This window comes from Salmo salar, chromosome 06 (genome assembly GCF_965601325.2).
Source record: "Salmo salar chromosome 06, fSalSal1, whole genome shotgun sequence".
In the NCBI taxonomy this organism is placed as follows: domain Eukaryota; kingdom Metazoa; phylum Chordata; class Actinopteri; order Salmoniformes; family Salmonidae; genus Salmo; species Salmo salar.
Window position 1 is genome coordinate 30,324,111 of NC_138296.1, and position 12,676 is coordinate 30,336,786.

The 12,676-nt window shown below is 45.1% G+C and overlaps 1 protein-coding gene and 1 long non-coding RNA gene across 20 annotated transcripts in view; one reads left to right on the forward strand and one right to left on the reverse strand.

Moving 5' to 3' along the window:
• Positions 1-12,676, reverse strand: part of LOC106601595 (dynamin-2) — a 47,824-nt gene that overhangs the window by 2,925 nt on the left and 32,223 nt on the right. For 5 of the 19 annotated variants that reach the window (XM_045720074.2, XM_045720083.2, XM_045720075.2 and 2 more), the window contains 9 exons: positions 12,599-12,650; positions 11,189-11,215; positions 8,251-8,361; positions 6,407-6,516; positions 6,082-6,196; positions 5,412-5,576; positions 4,085-4,308; positions 3,533-3,775; positions 185-3,013 (listed from right to left, as the gene is read on the reverse strand). In XM_045720074.2, coding sequence (XP_045576030.1) covers positions 2,944-3,013; positions 3,533-3,775; positions 4,085-4,308; positions 5,412-5,576; positions 6,082-6,196; positions 6,407-6,516; positions 8,251-8,361; positions 11,189-11,215; positions 12,599-12,650 — 1,117 coding nt within the window. In that variant the 3' untranslated portion in view covers positions 185-2,943. Of the gene's footprint in view, positions 1-184; positions 3,014-3,532; positions 3,776-4,080; positions 4,309-5,411; positions 5,577-6,081; positions 6,197-6,406; positions 6,517-8,250; positions 8,362-11,188; positions 11,216-11,429; positions 11,442-12,598; positions 12,651-12,676 lie in introns of those variants that run through there. The other 14 variants (XM_045720085.2, XM_045720077.2, XM_045720084.2 and 11 more) reach the window with 7 other exon arrangements.
• Positions 7,158-8,531, forward strand: LOC123743415 (uncharacterized). Its single transcript, XR_006770186.2, has 2 exons — positions 7,158-7,420; positions 7,910-8,531. It is a non-coding gene; the product is annotated as an uncharacterized LOC123743415 (long non-coding RNA).

A 12,676-nucleotide genomic window follows, 5' to 3' on the forward strand; every position in this document is an offset into this window, starting at 1 on the left:
CTTTTAACTCAAGTCAAAAGGCAGGCAGCCTGTTGGCACAGAAACACCATAGCAACATCCACAGTGAAGGAGGGGGAAGAAGAGAGGAAGGCATACCAGGAGAGAGAACCATGAGTGAGGACAACCAATGAGAGAGAGGAGAGAGGGGGGACCACACAAGACACAAGTAGACACCAACCACCAGTCTCTTTATTATACACAACACCTCTTTATTTAGCGCTCATGTTCCAAATGGGTTCATTTGTTTATTCAAACCCAGGAAATTACTAGAGGCACTTGACAAGGCTTTGCAAAAACTAAAGAAAGATTGATGCAGGTCAGTTCCCCCCCACCCACAATATGAAAGATACAGAGCATGGAGAGTTGGGGGGGGGGGGGGGGGGGGGGGCATCCATTATGGAGAAAAGGCAGTCACCAACATATTACACTTTACAGATCAGGAGACAGGGTGTAGGGGGACAGGCTACAGTGACCGGTACCATCAGGTGACAGGGACACTTTCATAAGAACGGGACGTTTTCGATTCCCTTAAGACTCTTCAACATCAGAGAGTGACAGCATAAATGTAAGGCCAAATCTCTTCCTAGTAGGGGTTCTATACTTGGTCAAGAGATTGAAACCTTTTGGAGCATGGATAGACTCCATTTCCCAGAGGCTTTAGTTGGAGTTAGCTGAGATCAGAGTCAGACACCCACTAGCAGCACGGTCACTGTAGACAGACCTGAAGGGAAATGTATGGGAAGAAAAGCACATTCTGCCCAGAGAATATGGTTTTAGACAGTTCCTACCAAATTCACCCTCTACCTGTAGCACATTTACTCATAATGGATTTCTGGAAGGGGTACAAGGTATTGGACTGAGCTCTATAGAGTTTGGACAGGTTCTCCAGGCAGGATGTGTATGTACACCAGAAAGAGCAACAAAAGTTCAACTCCCACCCCCTGCTCACCCTCAATATTTATCACCCAATCAAAACATCAATGTAGTCCATTTGTCACTCACCCTCCAAACTCCTCCCCATCCCACCCCCAAAATTCACCCAGTAAAATCAATGATCAAATTACCATCAGAGGAATCAAATGATATTCATCAGTACAGAATCCCAGCTGTGAAGAGACACTCTTCACTCCTATTTAAACCCTCCCAGTGGCAGCAGTTATTCCAACTAGAACCCTGTAGTCGAACTCACTACCAGAAAGATGTTCAGTCTCCCTTTCCAGAGGGGGGTAGTAGGCTGAAGGTGCAGTATACAGCTGACATAATTTCTATCAAAACGATACATGACAAATGCCCACGGTTATAAATAATGAATTAATGCGATCTGGAGATTACAAATCTCAACGTTTCCCTACATCCCAAACTAAGTCAATATAACGGCTGTGTGTTAGTGCTTCAATTAGTATAACGATTACTACACATTAAAATGTTTGGTTTTCAATGAACACCATTAAACATCATTCTCCATCCATTCTTTTTTAAACGGGAGACATCATCTCTGTGTGTCTGTACTGAGACTGTCCATCAGCTATGTACAACGGTGTTTCCAAGACACCGGGAGGGTCTCTCGTCCATAAAGACAAATGACCATTGAATTGTGACAGGAAGAAGTTTCGGTCCTAAACCGGTGTCTCTCCAGCTCTAACCACATAGCCCCCTTCCCTTTCCTGCCTCCCCGCCCTCTCACCCTCCTCCAGGAGACCCTACTGTACTCTCCCCTTTACCTGTCCTTGTCCTGAATGGGACACCCGAGGTTGGTTAAGGCCTCAGTGAGGTTGACTTAAGGTGCTGGGATAACTCTATACTTAAGGATGCGTGGAGAAATCATCTCAAAGTGCTGACAACTCTCTCTCTGTTTATTGTGCATAGTCTTAAAGTAATGACAACCTCAACACTACCACTGGATGTATGGATGTACACAGAAGTGCTTCAAGTGGTCAATATAGATGACATTTCCTCAACAGTGGCAGGACATTCCAATAATAACGGGCACATTTTATAAGGCTGCTCTCAGCTTGATGTGTAGCCCTGCACTGCTAAATTGTCTTTTTCTGCCTCCTTTTGCTGTGATGAGACTGGTTTTAAAGCTACATACAGGGGGCATTAAAACAGACAAGTCACTCAAATAAAATAACAAGAAGAAAGTATTCATCAACACCACCGTAGTCGTAATAACAATAACTATTTTCCAGTATGAAATCAAGTTAGAAAAACCACAAAAAAAATGAACAGGATGTCTGTGTATATTACACAGAGGTGTAGGGTGTAGGAGAGCACGAGGTGAGGGCACGTCTAAAGATGGAGGGAGGGAGGGAAGCTAGCCTTTTACGTTTAGAAAGGTTGTAGTCTATGCTGCAGTCCACATTTTCAGAGAGGAAATTAACAATTCTGTTACCACAGAAAATAGGTCACTTAGGGGCATGTCACTTCCATGTAACCATCCACATCTGATGCCGTGACTGCACCCTGCTGGTCAAAGGTGAGCGATTAAGTCTTTATGAATCTTTTGATACATATGGTACAATATCCAAAACAGTGTAATTATCTCTTCTGATTCTGAAGATTCAAGTGGTTATGGTTCCTTTGCATCTTTAGAATGTGGAGACCAGAGAGAGCCCACATGTGTAGGAGACTAAGGGAGGGTTAGCAGCTTATATCAGAGAACAGTTTGAGTCGACTACATTAGATTAGTCTGGTTGAAATAGCATATATCAATGTGCATAGATACTGTATAGGGGCCCTCTCCTCCCCTGCTCTCTAGCCCTCCCGTCTGGCCTCAGTACACACACACACACACACACACACACACACACACACACACACACACACACACACACACACACACACCACACACACACACACACACACACACACACACACACACACACACACACACACACACACACACACACACACAGGTGAGCCTGGCTGGTTCTACTGGGTAGTCTAGTCTAGCAGGGAGGGCTCGGCAGGGCGGATTATGGTGGGCCGGTGAGGAGCGCCAGGGGGTCTTCGGCTGCAGGGAGAGAGAGAGAGAGAGCAAGAACAGGAGGTGAGATATGCTCACGGAGAGGCGAGAGAGAGAGAGTAATGAAACAAACCCAGAGAGACAGAGCAAGCAGGAGAACAGATGAGAGATCGTGAGACGTGAATGGAGAGAAACACTCCCACAGAGAGAGATAGGGAGAACAGAAGAAACAGAGAAAAGGAGCTGAGCACAAAAGAGAGAGGAGTTAAGAGATGGGCTTTATGAAACAGAGAAGATAACCAAGATAGAGGAAAGAGAAAGGAAGAGAAGCGTGTAGAGAAAAGGTTAATGTAGTAATGTGAAAGGTGGGATGGAGGAAACTTATATCCATCTATTGACGTCAACAGACAGTCAGAGCCAGGTGCTGCAGTTAGTGATAACCTGGCAATTCAACAATGAATAAAGAGGGTTACACAGGTTAATATAGTGTCGATGAGGAGACATTATTCCTGTGTGAGGATAGGTAGGTAGGTACTGCTCCCTCCTGAGAGGTGGAGGTGCTCTTACCTGGGCACGCCAGGGGGGATGCGAGCGGGACGAGAGGGGATCAGTGGGGGGGCACTGAAAGGGTCCTGATGGTTGTTGCTGCCAAAGGCGTTAATGGGCGGCGGGCCCGGGCGAGAGGGGATGGGGGGCCCCCCAAACGCCGGGGAGGGGTTGAGGGGTGGTCCTAGCCTTGGGCCACTCACTGCAGGAGGACGGCTTGGGGGAGGGGCTGCTGCGGCCGGGGGGCGGCGCTGGGGGGTAGGACTGGAGAGAGACGAGAACAGAGAGAAAGAGGTGTGGGGAATGGAAAAAGAACAGACAGACAATAAAATATACATTTTACAAACACTGCACGACAATAAGCTTTGGTCGACTGTAGTCTCTTACACATGAAACTATTTTGTTCCCACGTGACCCCCTTTAGTTCCCACATGGGACAATGGATGAATCAAAACATCTTCCATTACATGAATTTGAGAGAATTTAAGGTACATTCACTCAATTCACATTAACGTCAAAGTCAACAAATCCCTTATGTGTGAATGTGTACACACACACACAATCTCCTCTCACCTGGCCTCCTGCATCCAGCTGTCGTTGACGGGCGGCGGCACGGGGACCGTCACCGTGGTGGTGGTGATGTCACCGATGATGTGCAGTGCCTCCTTGAGGGCGTGGTACATGCGGAGCATCTCGTCGCGGCGCTGCGCCTGGTCAGCTGACTCCTCCATCAGGCTGTTTTGGTCACCTGACGAGTACAGGTAGGCCAGCAGCTCTGAGTGGATGAAGTCCTTAGCCTGGGGAGGAGAGGAGAGGAAGACCATCGACTACGGAGAAACGGTGCTGTCCTACTCCTTTCACATCATACTAGTCTGCATGGAAAGATGGAGTCACTGAATAGTCAATCTTCAGTGATGCTAGAAAACACAAACACCCCAACGCTTGTGGAAACACGTCAACACATAGGTACACAAAGCTGGCATACAACCATTTGATGGAATCCCCTGCTATAAGACATACAACCATTTGATGGAATCCCCTGCTATAAGACATACAACCATTTGATGGAATCCCCTGCTATAAGACATACCACCATTTGATAGAATCCCCTGCTATAAGACATACCACCATTTGATAGAATCCCCTGCTATAAGACATACCACCATTTGATGGAATCCCCTGCTATAAGACATACCACCATTTGATGGAATCCCCTGCTATAAGACATACAACCATTTGATGGAATCCCCTGCTATAAGACATACCACCATTTGATGGAATCCCCTGCTATAAGACATACAACCATTTGATGGAATCCCCTGCTATAAGACATACCACCATTTGATGGAATCCCCTGCTATAAGACATACCACCATTTGATGGAATCCCCTGCTATAAGACATACCACCATTTGATGGAATCCCCTGCTATAAGACATACCACCATTTGATAGAATCCCCTGCTATAAGACATACAACCATTTGATGGAATCCCCTGCTATAAGACATACCACCATTTGATGGAATCCCCTGCTATAAGACATACAACCATTTGATGGAATCCCCTGCTATAAGACATACCACCATTTGATGGAATCCCCTGCTATAAGACATACCACCATTTGATGGAATCCCCTGCTATAAGACATACCACCATTTGATGGAATCCCCTGCTATAAGACATACCACCATTTGATAGAATCCCCTGCTATAAGACATACCACCATTTGATGGAATCCCCTGCTATAAGACATACCACCATTTGATAGAATCCCCTGCTATAAGACATACCACCATTTGATGGAATCCCCTGCTATAAGACATACCACCATTTGATAGAATCCCCTGCTATAAGACAGAGCCTGATAAGTGTAGACCGTCTCTAGGCTTTTTTCACTCACGCTGTTGATCATGAGGTGCATGATGGTCTTGGGCATGAGATCCCTGATGGACTTGTTGACGATGCCGATGTAGGAGTCCACCAGGTTACGGATGGTCTCCACCTGCCTCTCCAGCTGGGGGTCCATGGAGAAGGTTTCTGACGGGGCCGTATCCTCAGTGTCCACCTGGGGAACACAGAGAGAGACGTTACCTCTGAGTGAGGACACACGTACCTGTTCTCTGAGTGTTTGAGGTCAATACACTATAGCAAATAATACTACTGCATGCCATTGGGATACATTTGCGGTAGATGTATGCCATTGTGAATCATACATCCAATCGCTCTGATATTAGTACCTCATAATCTCCCTTGAATCATGAATTGGCGTGCATGAGAAGAAACAAGCAGTAGGACAATCATCAGTGAAGTCATCAAGAAGTACAGGTGCATGACTAGTGTTCATCAAAAGGCTGTCACCACAATGCAGCCGTTCGTTTGACCTCTGCTTCTGCTAACATTCAAACTTCAAGGGTCGGTTTACCAGACACAGATGAAGCCTAGTCCTGGACTACAAACCCTTTCAATGGAGAATCTCTGTTGAGCATGTCCTTACGTCCGTCCAGGACTAGGTTTCATCTGTGTCCGGGAAAACGACCCAAAGACTATTTGAGTGAGTTTGGGTTGAGTACCTGGTCCTTCTCAGGGTAGACCCCAGCCCTCAGGAAGGAGGCCTTCCAACTGTCCACGTCCTCCTGGGTGTCACAGGCCAGCTCAATCTGACGCAGGTCCTTATACACATTCCTGCTTGATGGATGGCAAAACACAAACACAATCAGGGTGGGTGTAAATTCTATTTCATTTCTGTCAATTCACTAAATTAATTTCCCTCAATTCTTCTTGATGAGAATTTTGTAACATTTAAATGTCAGTTTACTTCCTGATTGACTGAATTGAGATGACAGACTTCTGTAGAACAGGACACACATACACAACACACACATCCATTTCTCTGACCTGGATTCAGTGTTGAAGACGCCAAATACGTGTTTGGTGGACATGAAGCCTTTCTCCACATCCCTCAGCTTGAGGTTATCTAGGGGCAGCATGTACTTCTTCTCTTTCTCCTAAAACACAGAGGGGGGGGGACGATCTGAACTCATAGCAATAACATCTTGACAAAGAAATCATTGAAGCCATTAAAAACATTAAAGTACACAAATAAGAGGAAGCTATGAAGACAGCCATTAACAAACTTGTTCATGGGTAACTTTGAAAAACAATGGAATACAACAGTAGGCTTCTCCACCAATGAGCAGACAGAGTGGAATGCATTTCCTCTGTATAAGACCCAGACCACCAGGCTGGTGAGAAGAGAGGGAGAGAGGAGGAGCATGGGGGAGAGAGATGGGGGAGGGATGCCAGCTTTGCACTGTTGAGGAGAAGCATCTGGAAGCGTTTATGTCTGCACTAGAACAGAGAGCCGCTCAGTCCCAACAGTTACATCATTCTAAGCCAATGTCCTCGTCTCACACACACACACACACACACACACACACAAATATATAACCACACACATGAAAACATACAAACCCCCATGTGCTTGTGCAAACTCAAACACATAGACGCATGAAAGTGGCATACAACCACAAACCAAGACAAACACACACCCCCACACACCACCCACCCCCCCCAACCCGCCCCCAGTAACCCAGTACGATTTCCTGCAAATTCCAAAGGCAGATCCCTGCTGGAACATTTCAACCGGCCTGCCACGTCAGTTTGCTTCCACCATCCTCCCTCGCTCCTTCTCTTTCTCTTCTGCACTTTCTCTTTCTCTCGCTCTTTCCGCCACAGAGGACTGGTAGAAACTGAACGGTACCAGTTGTTGTGAGGCGTAGTCAGAGTGACAGGTTAAAGGTTTGTCTTTAGCTCTGGTCAGCGGTCGGCGGTGTCTTTTGAAGCTCTTTTTGTTTCGCTGAGAGAGGGGACATCTTTGCCAAGGCCTGGGCTGCTCTGACCGAACTAATGGTACGTTTAAAAGTAAGACTATATTTCCGAATGCATCCGTCTGTAAATGTTTAACTTTCCTTGGATGATCCCTAGTGCCTTCGGTTCATTTCTTTAATATTATTTCAACTTTGTTCCATTAAAACATTATAAAATATGTATTATCGACATGCCTTTTCCATATATTTTACAACCTTTGAAATGGCCTACAGAGCATTTGAAATCTGACTGTAGAGAGTAGTGTGTGGTCACACAGAGTGGCCAAAAACTTTGCTTTTTGTTAATGTGCACAAAGTAAATACAGTAATGGCTGTTGGAACTTTAAGTTGATCAAATTCTATTAAAAAAAAGTTGTAAGCTCAACATCTCTCCATTACATCAACATACTAAATTAGTCATATATCTATGGACCTCAGTCTGAGTTTGGTTGCTTTCTTTATCAGAGGAATGTTTACTCTCCCTCCATCTCTCTCTCCTTCCTCCTACCTCCCCCCTCTGTCCTGTCCCAAGGGCAGTGACCTGCAGCCGGAGCGACCCCGCGGGCCTTCCCCCCTCCTCACCCCCCCGCCTGCCCAGTGTTCAGACTACCTGTTCATCAGGCTGAAGCTGAACAGTAGTCTGCACATTGGTTAGGCTGGGCCGGGACACACACTCAGGACACATCTAACCACCGGCCACCAGGGGCTCTAGTGAGAGGCTCCGGATCTGATTCTCCACCATGACAATGAGGGAGGAGGGAACATGCAATGCAGATCATATATCAGCCCATGGACTCGTAGCAGAATCTTTCTGGCAGTTTGTATTGTATTATTTTGTGTTGTATTGTACTTAACCCAGCGTTAGACACTCACCTCCTCATCCTTGTACCAGGATAGTGACTCTGCGGTCAGGATGAACCAGTACTCCTTGGAGCCTCCCTTCATGATGCTGATGTTGATGGTGAGCCAGCCTTTGCGGATCACCTGTTAGGGGAGAGATAGGGGTGGGGGAAACAGGGGAGCGAGGGGTGGTGGTGGACAAGGTATACCGGGAGGATGGAGGGAAAACACATCATTAAAGTACTCATGATTTACCTCCTGGAGATCTTGTGATATGACTAACTTAACTGACCAATAAAAACCTTACCTGGGTACTCAGTGTGAGTTTTGGTTGATACTGTCTTACCAATATAAGCACTAAGATGTTCTACATACTCTAAATTAACTCTTCTATTCTGAGTACAAAGATTTACAATTTAAACAATGTTTCTGAACATGATCCCTGATGTATACAGTAAGCATACAAAAGTATTATTCAGAAAGGATGACTAACTGAAGGGGTGGAGATTAAAACAGAAACCTCGAACTAACATGGGGCATCCAGACCAGGGTCAGGGGTCGGCGGTGGTATGTTAGAGTGAGCGGGTCAGTAAAAGCTAGCCTATACACGGTTAGCCAAAACAGACTAGGGTTAGTGGGTTAACTGGGCAGAGTCATGAGACATACACTCCAGTGTAGGGCACTGTAGGAGGCTAAACACCTATCTAAGGAACAGGAGATAGGGAGATGGAGAGGCAAGAGGAGGGCCAGACTGTGGGAGAGGAATACAGCGATATGCAGAGACAGTGGAGACGGGTAGACTGAGCCACAGCTCACGGAGTGGACGGGTAGAGAGAGAGGGATGAAAAAAATAAAAGTGACAACCCCATCCTAAGTTAGCAAACATTGTTTTCACGACTTGTCTTATCAGGTGAATGATAATGTCAAGCAGAAGTAATAACATTTGAAAATGAATAGATTTGGTAAATAGTTTTTCATTGTTTTGACCTCCCCACATTATAACTGGAAGAGGAAGTGTAAACTAACAGCCTATTCGATAAAAAAGGTAACTCCAAACACATTTTCGCTAAGAACAACTGTTCTCACAAAGGTTAGCCATGTCTGGCCAAAAATGTATGTCCAAGTCAACAAAGCTTTGCAGCAGCCAGCAGCACTTTCCACAGTGGTAGTCTAGTCACAGGTGCTGTTTCAAAGCCTATGTCAGACACAGTGAGTGTAATTATCTTTAATGAGTGTAATCTGTTCAATATTAGGAGTTGAAAAATAAAGTTGACATCAGAAAGATACTCTTATTTTCTACTGCATGTAATTCAACATTTGCTTATTCTGTTGCTAGCGATATTCATAAAAACCTTTAAATAAAAATCACTTTTTTTGGGACCCCCTGCAGTACCTCGTCAGATACCTAGGGGGCTGCTGGCCCCTGGTCGTAGTACCCCTTGTTAGTGCCATTACAAAGAACCATCAGGGGCAGCAGATATCAAGCTTGGACAAGGATACTGTCAAGCTATGCTGATAAGACAGAGAGAACATCAACCTCTCTCTCCCTCTCCTGTGTCTTAAAGACTGATTGGGGTTTATGACCGGGGGGGGGGGGGGGGGGGGGGAAATTATGTGGGAAAGTAGCAAAAGAAATGAGAGAGGAAGAGGCTGTAACATAGGAGTTGGCTACATTCTCAGTTTGCCTTGGCGAGGAATTGCCTTACACCCTTCTTTAATGAGAATGTTATTTTTAAAAACCTGGCTGGCAGTCAGTGGTCAGTGTCGTAAGTGTTGAAAGTGAGAGACAGACAAGAGGAGTGTGAGGTGACAGAATAGGGATAGTGAGATGCTTTTAATGCCATGACACTTCTTTCATCACTGTATAAACAGAAGCCCTGACATGCAGGATAGGTCAGTGATGACTAAAGAAAGACATTTAGCCTGTTCTATCTTCAGCTACATCTAATGTTCAGGTTATTATCTCTAGAAAAGTTAGGCCACTTGATGGCATCATTGCCTCAATTCCTGTCAAAAGCTTCCCTACATTGAAATCCCTCATTTCTAAAGTAAACATTATTTTAGGTCTTCCACCAGCTGGTAAATCAAACATTGATACATTAGATGTATGGAAATATACACATTCCAAATCATTATTAAACCCAATTTATATTACTTCAAAACCATATTTGATCAGAGTTATTTGATGTAAATGATAATCATTGATTGAATCATGACGCCCCCCCCCCCCCCCCCCCCCCCCATGCCCTTCTACCCTCTACTGCCACCCTCTGGTCCCTGATTGGAATGACAGTCACGGGTCCCACCCAGAATGGTTTGTGGACAGTTGTGAGGTGTGCTACTAACATATTGTTATAGTGATGATTGGAATATTGAGTTGTGGGAAGTTGACATGCCACGATAAGTTAAAGAGAGAAAACATCAAGAGGAGATTTCAATGACACCAAAAGGATGAAAATGTGAACATCTAGTGTATGATTGTTGGTGATTCATGTCTCCTCCCCTCATCCCTGGAATGTTCAGGACCCTTCGACAGCAAGGCAAACTGTGGCGCTCACTAGTTAAACCCCTGGACAGGGCAGCATGGGTAAGGACCAAAAGCAGGAGAACTGACACCAGCCACTCTCACATCCTCCCAACTCTCCCATAGTCTTTCACAGGGAATCATGACATTACACTTCAGTGTGGTTCAAGAACGTGACATAAAATGTAACAATTCTGCCTGTGCTTGGACAGAAATGGTTTCAACAGGTTTGAGAGTAAAGAGTAAATGTTAGTAATATTCTATCTACTTGTCCAATTAAAGACAATTGCTGTCTTGTTAAGTGAAACCAATAATTATTGAGCATAACCTGGATGTTATTGAGAAAGCCGTTACCGATTACGGGTAAGGGTAAAGCCGATGAGAATTACATCTCTACGATACGATTCTGATTGATCTCCGGTTTGCCATAAGTCGAGACTCTACTACCTTCTCCTGCTCGCCCTCTCTCAGTCCCTGTGGAGTAGGGAAGATATTACGAGAAAAAAACAGCTCATCATTTTGAAGAGGAGTTCTGTACAAAGGAGTGACCTGGAACAAGTTGTCATAACACCAATTCCTATAACCCCCCATTCTTTCCTAAGTGTCAGATGTCTGGCCTCAGTTCTCCTGCTCTGGTGACCCCTGCTGACTCCTAACAGGGTGTGGCTTGGATCTGTGGGGTACTTACCAGAATCTCACCCTGCAGGGATGGGAGGGGGGTTGGGGAGTGGTTAGGGCAAAAGATGGCAGGATAAATCATAGACCGGGGAAAAGGGGGAAGCAAGCAAGCCAGGGAGTGGGAAAATGGGTAAGGGGAGGAGTTTGGGGGGGGGAGGACACATTTGAAATGGTAGAATGAAAGGTTTGAAGGTGAGAGACAGAAATGGAAGGAATCCATGAGACAGCCAGAAAGAAACAAAGAAACAAACAAATAAACAAAGATGGAAGGAGAGAAAAGATGGAGACAGTGAGAGATGGAGAGAGAGGGAGCAAGAGAACAAGAGTTACATGCGATTAGATTTCCTTCAAGTACCACACATCGGTTATTTGATATTGGTTGCTTCATTGAGCGAAGCTGGGTCCCATGCACAATCTGAATTACAATACAAAAAGTGCTTGGGTTAGTTGAAAAACATAAAACAATTCTATGATTGTTGCTTTGCTGTTGGGTATCATGCCTTGGTTGTGTTGTAGTGCCGTGCAAATAGTGATAAAGTAGTGATAGTTGTAGTAGAAACATAGCTGTTAATTTCCTGTGCAGGGAAGCAGGGAGGGCTTGAATGACTCTAGTCTAGGGCAACTCTCCCCTCGCTGAAATACAGTGTTAGGAGGTATTTCTATAGGATGTAATGCATATCCTACAAAATATGTACCCTTACTAGGTTTCCAGGAACCTGAGAAGTGCACTCTATAAGTGTTGATGACATTGAAGCTGACATAACATAGTCACATGATTTCAGGTATTTAGATATCACATCAATAAAGCAGAGACTTCAAAACACTTTTAGAACTGTTTGGATGACACAGGAAGAGAGGTGCCAGGTTTATAACACAGTGGCCAAGGAGTAAAATGAACATCTGACTTAAAGACAGGATGGTATTTGGCCATGATTTGCAGTTGTTATCTTGAAGCTACTTATGCTTACGTAAATAAGTGCTGTTAGGTTGTAAGTGTCAGGTTAGGTTACTAGTAGTTGAGTATATTAATTGGTAGCATAGGGTCAGAGGTCAGGTCTGTTACAACATGTAAATATGATCGAGGGGGAAGTGTCAGTCTGGGGCAGCTGAATCTGGGGGTTGATCAGATTGGGAGGGCTGGGTAAGTAAGAGGGTGGGAGGAGGAGGGACAAAGTGTACCTGGTTGGGAATGGCCCTCTTCTTGTTCTGATGTGTATTTCTCTGCTGGGCACTGTTAGAAAAGGACAGGTTCAGAAG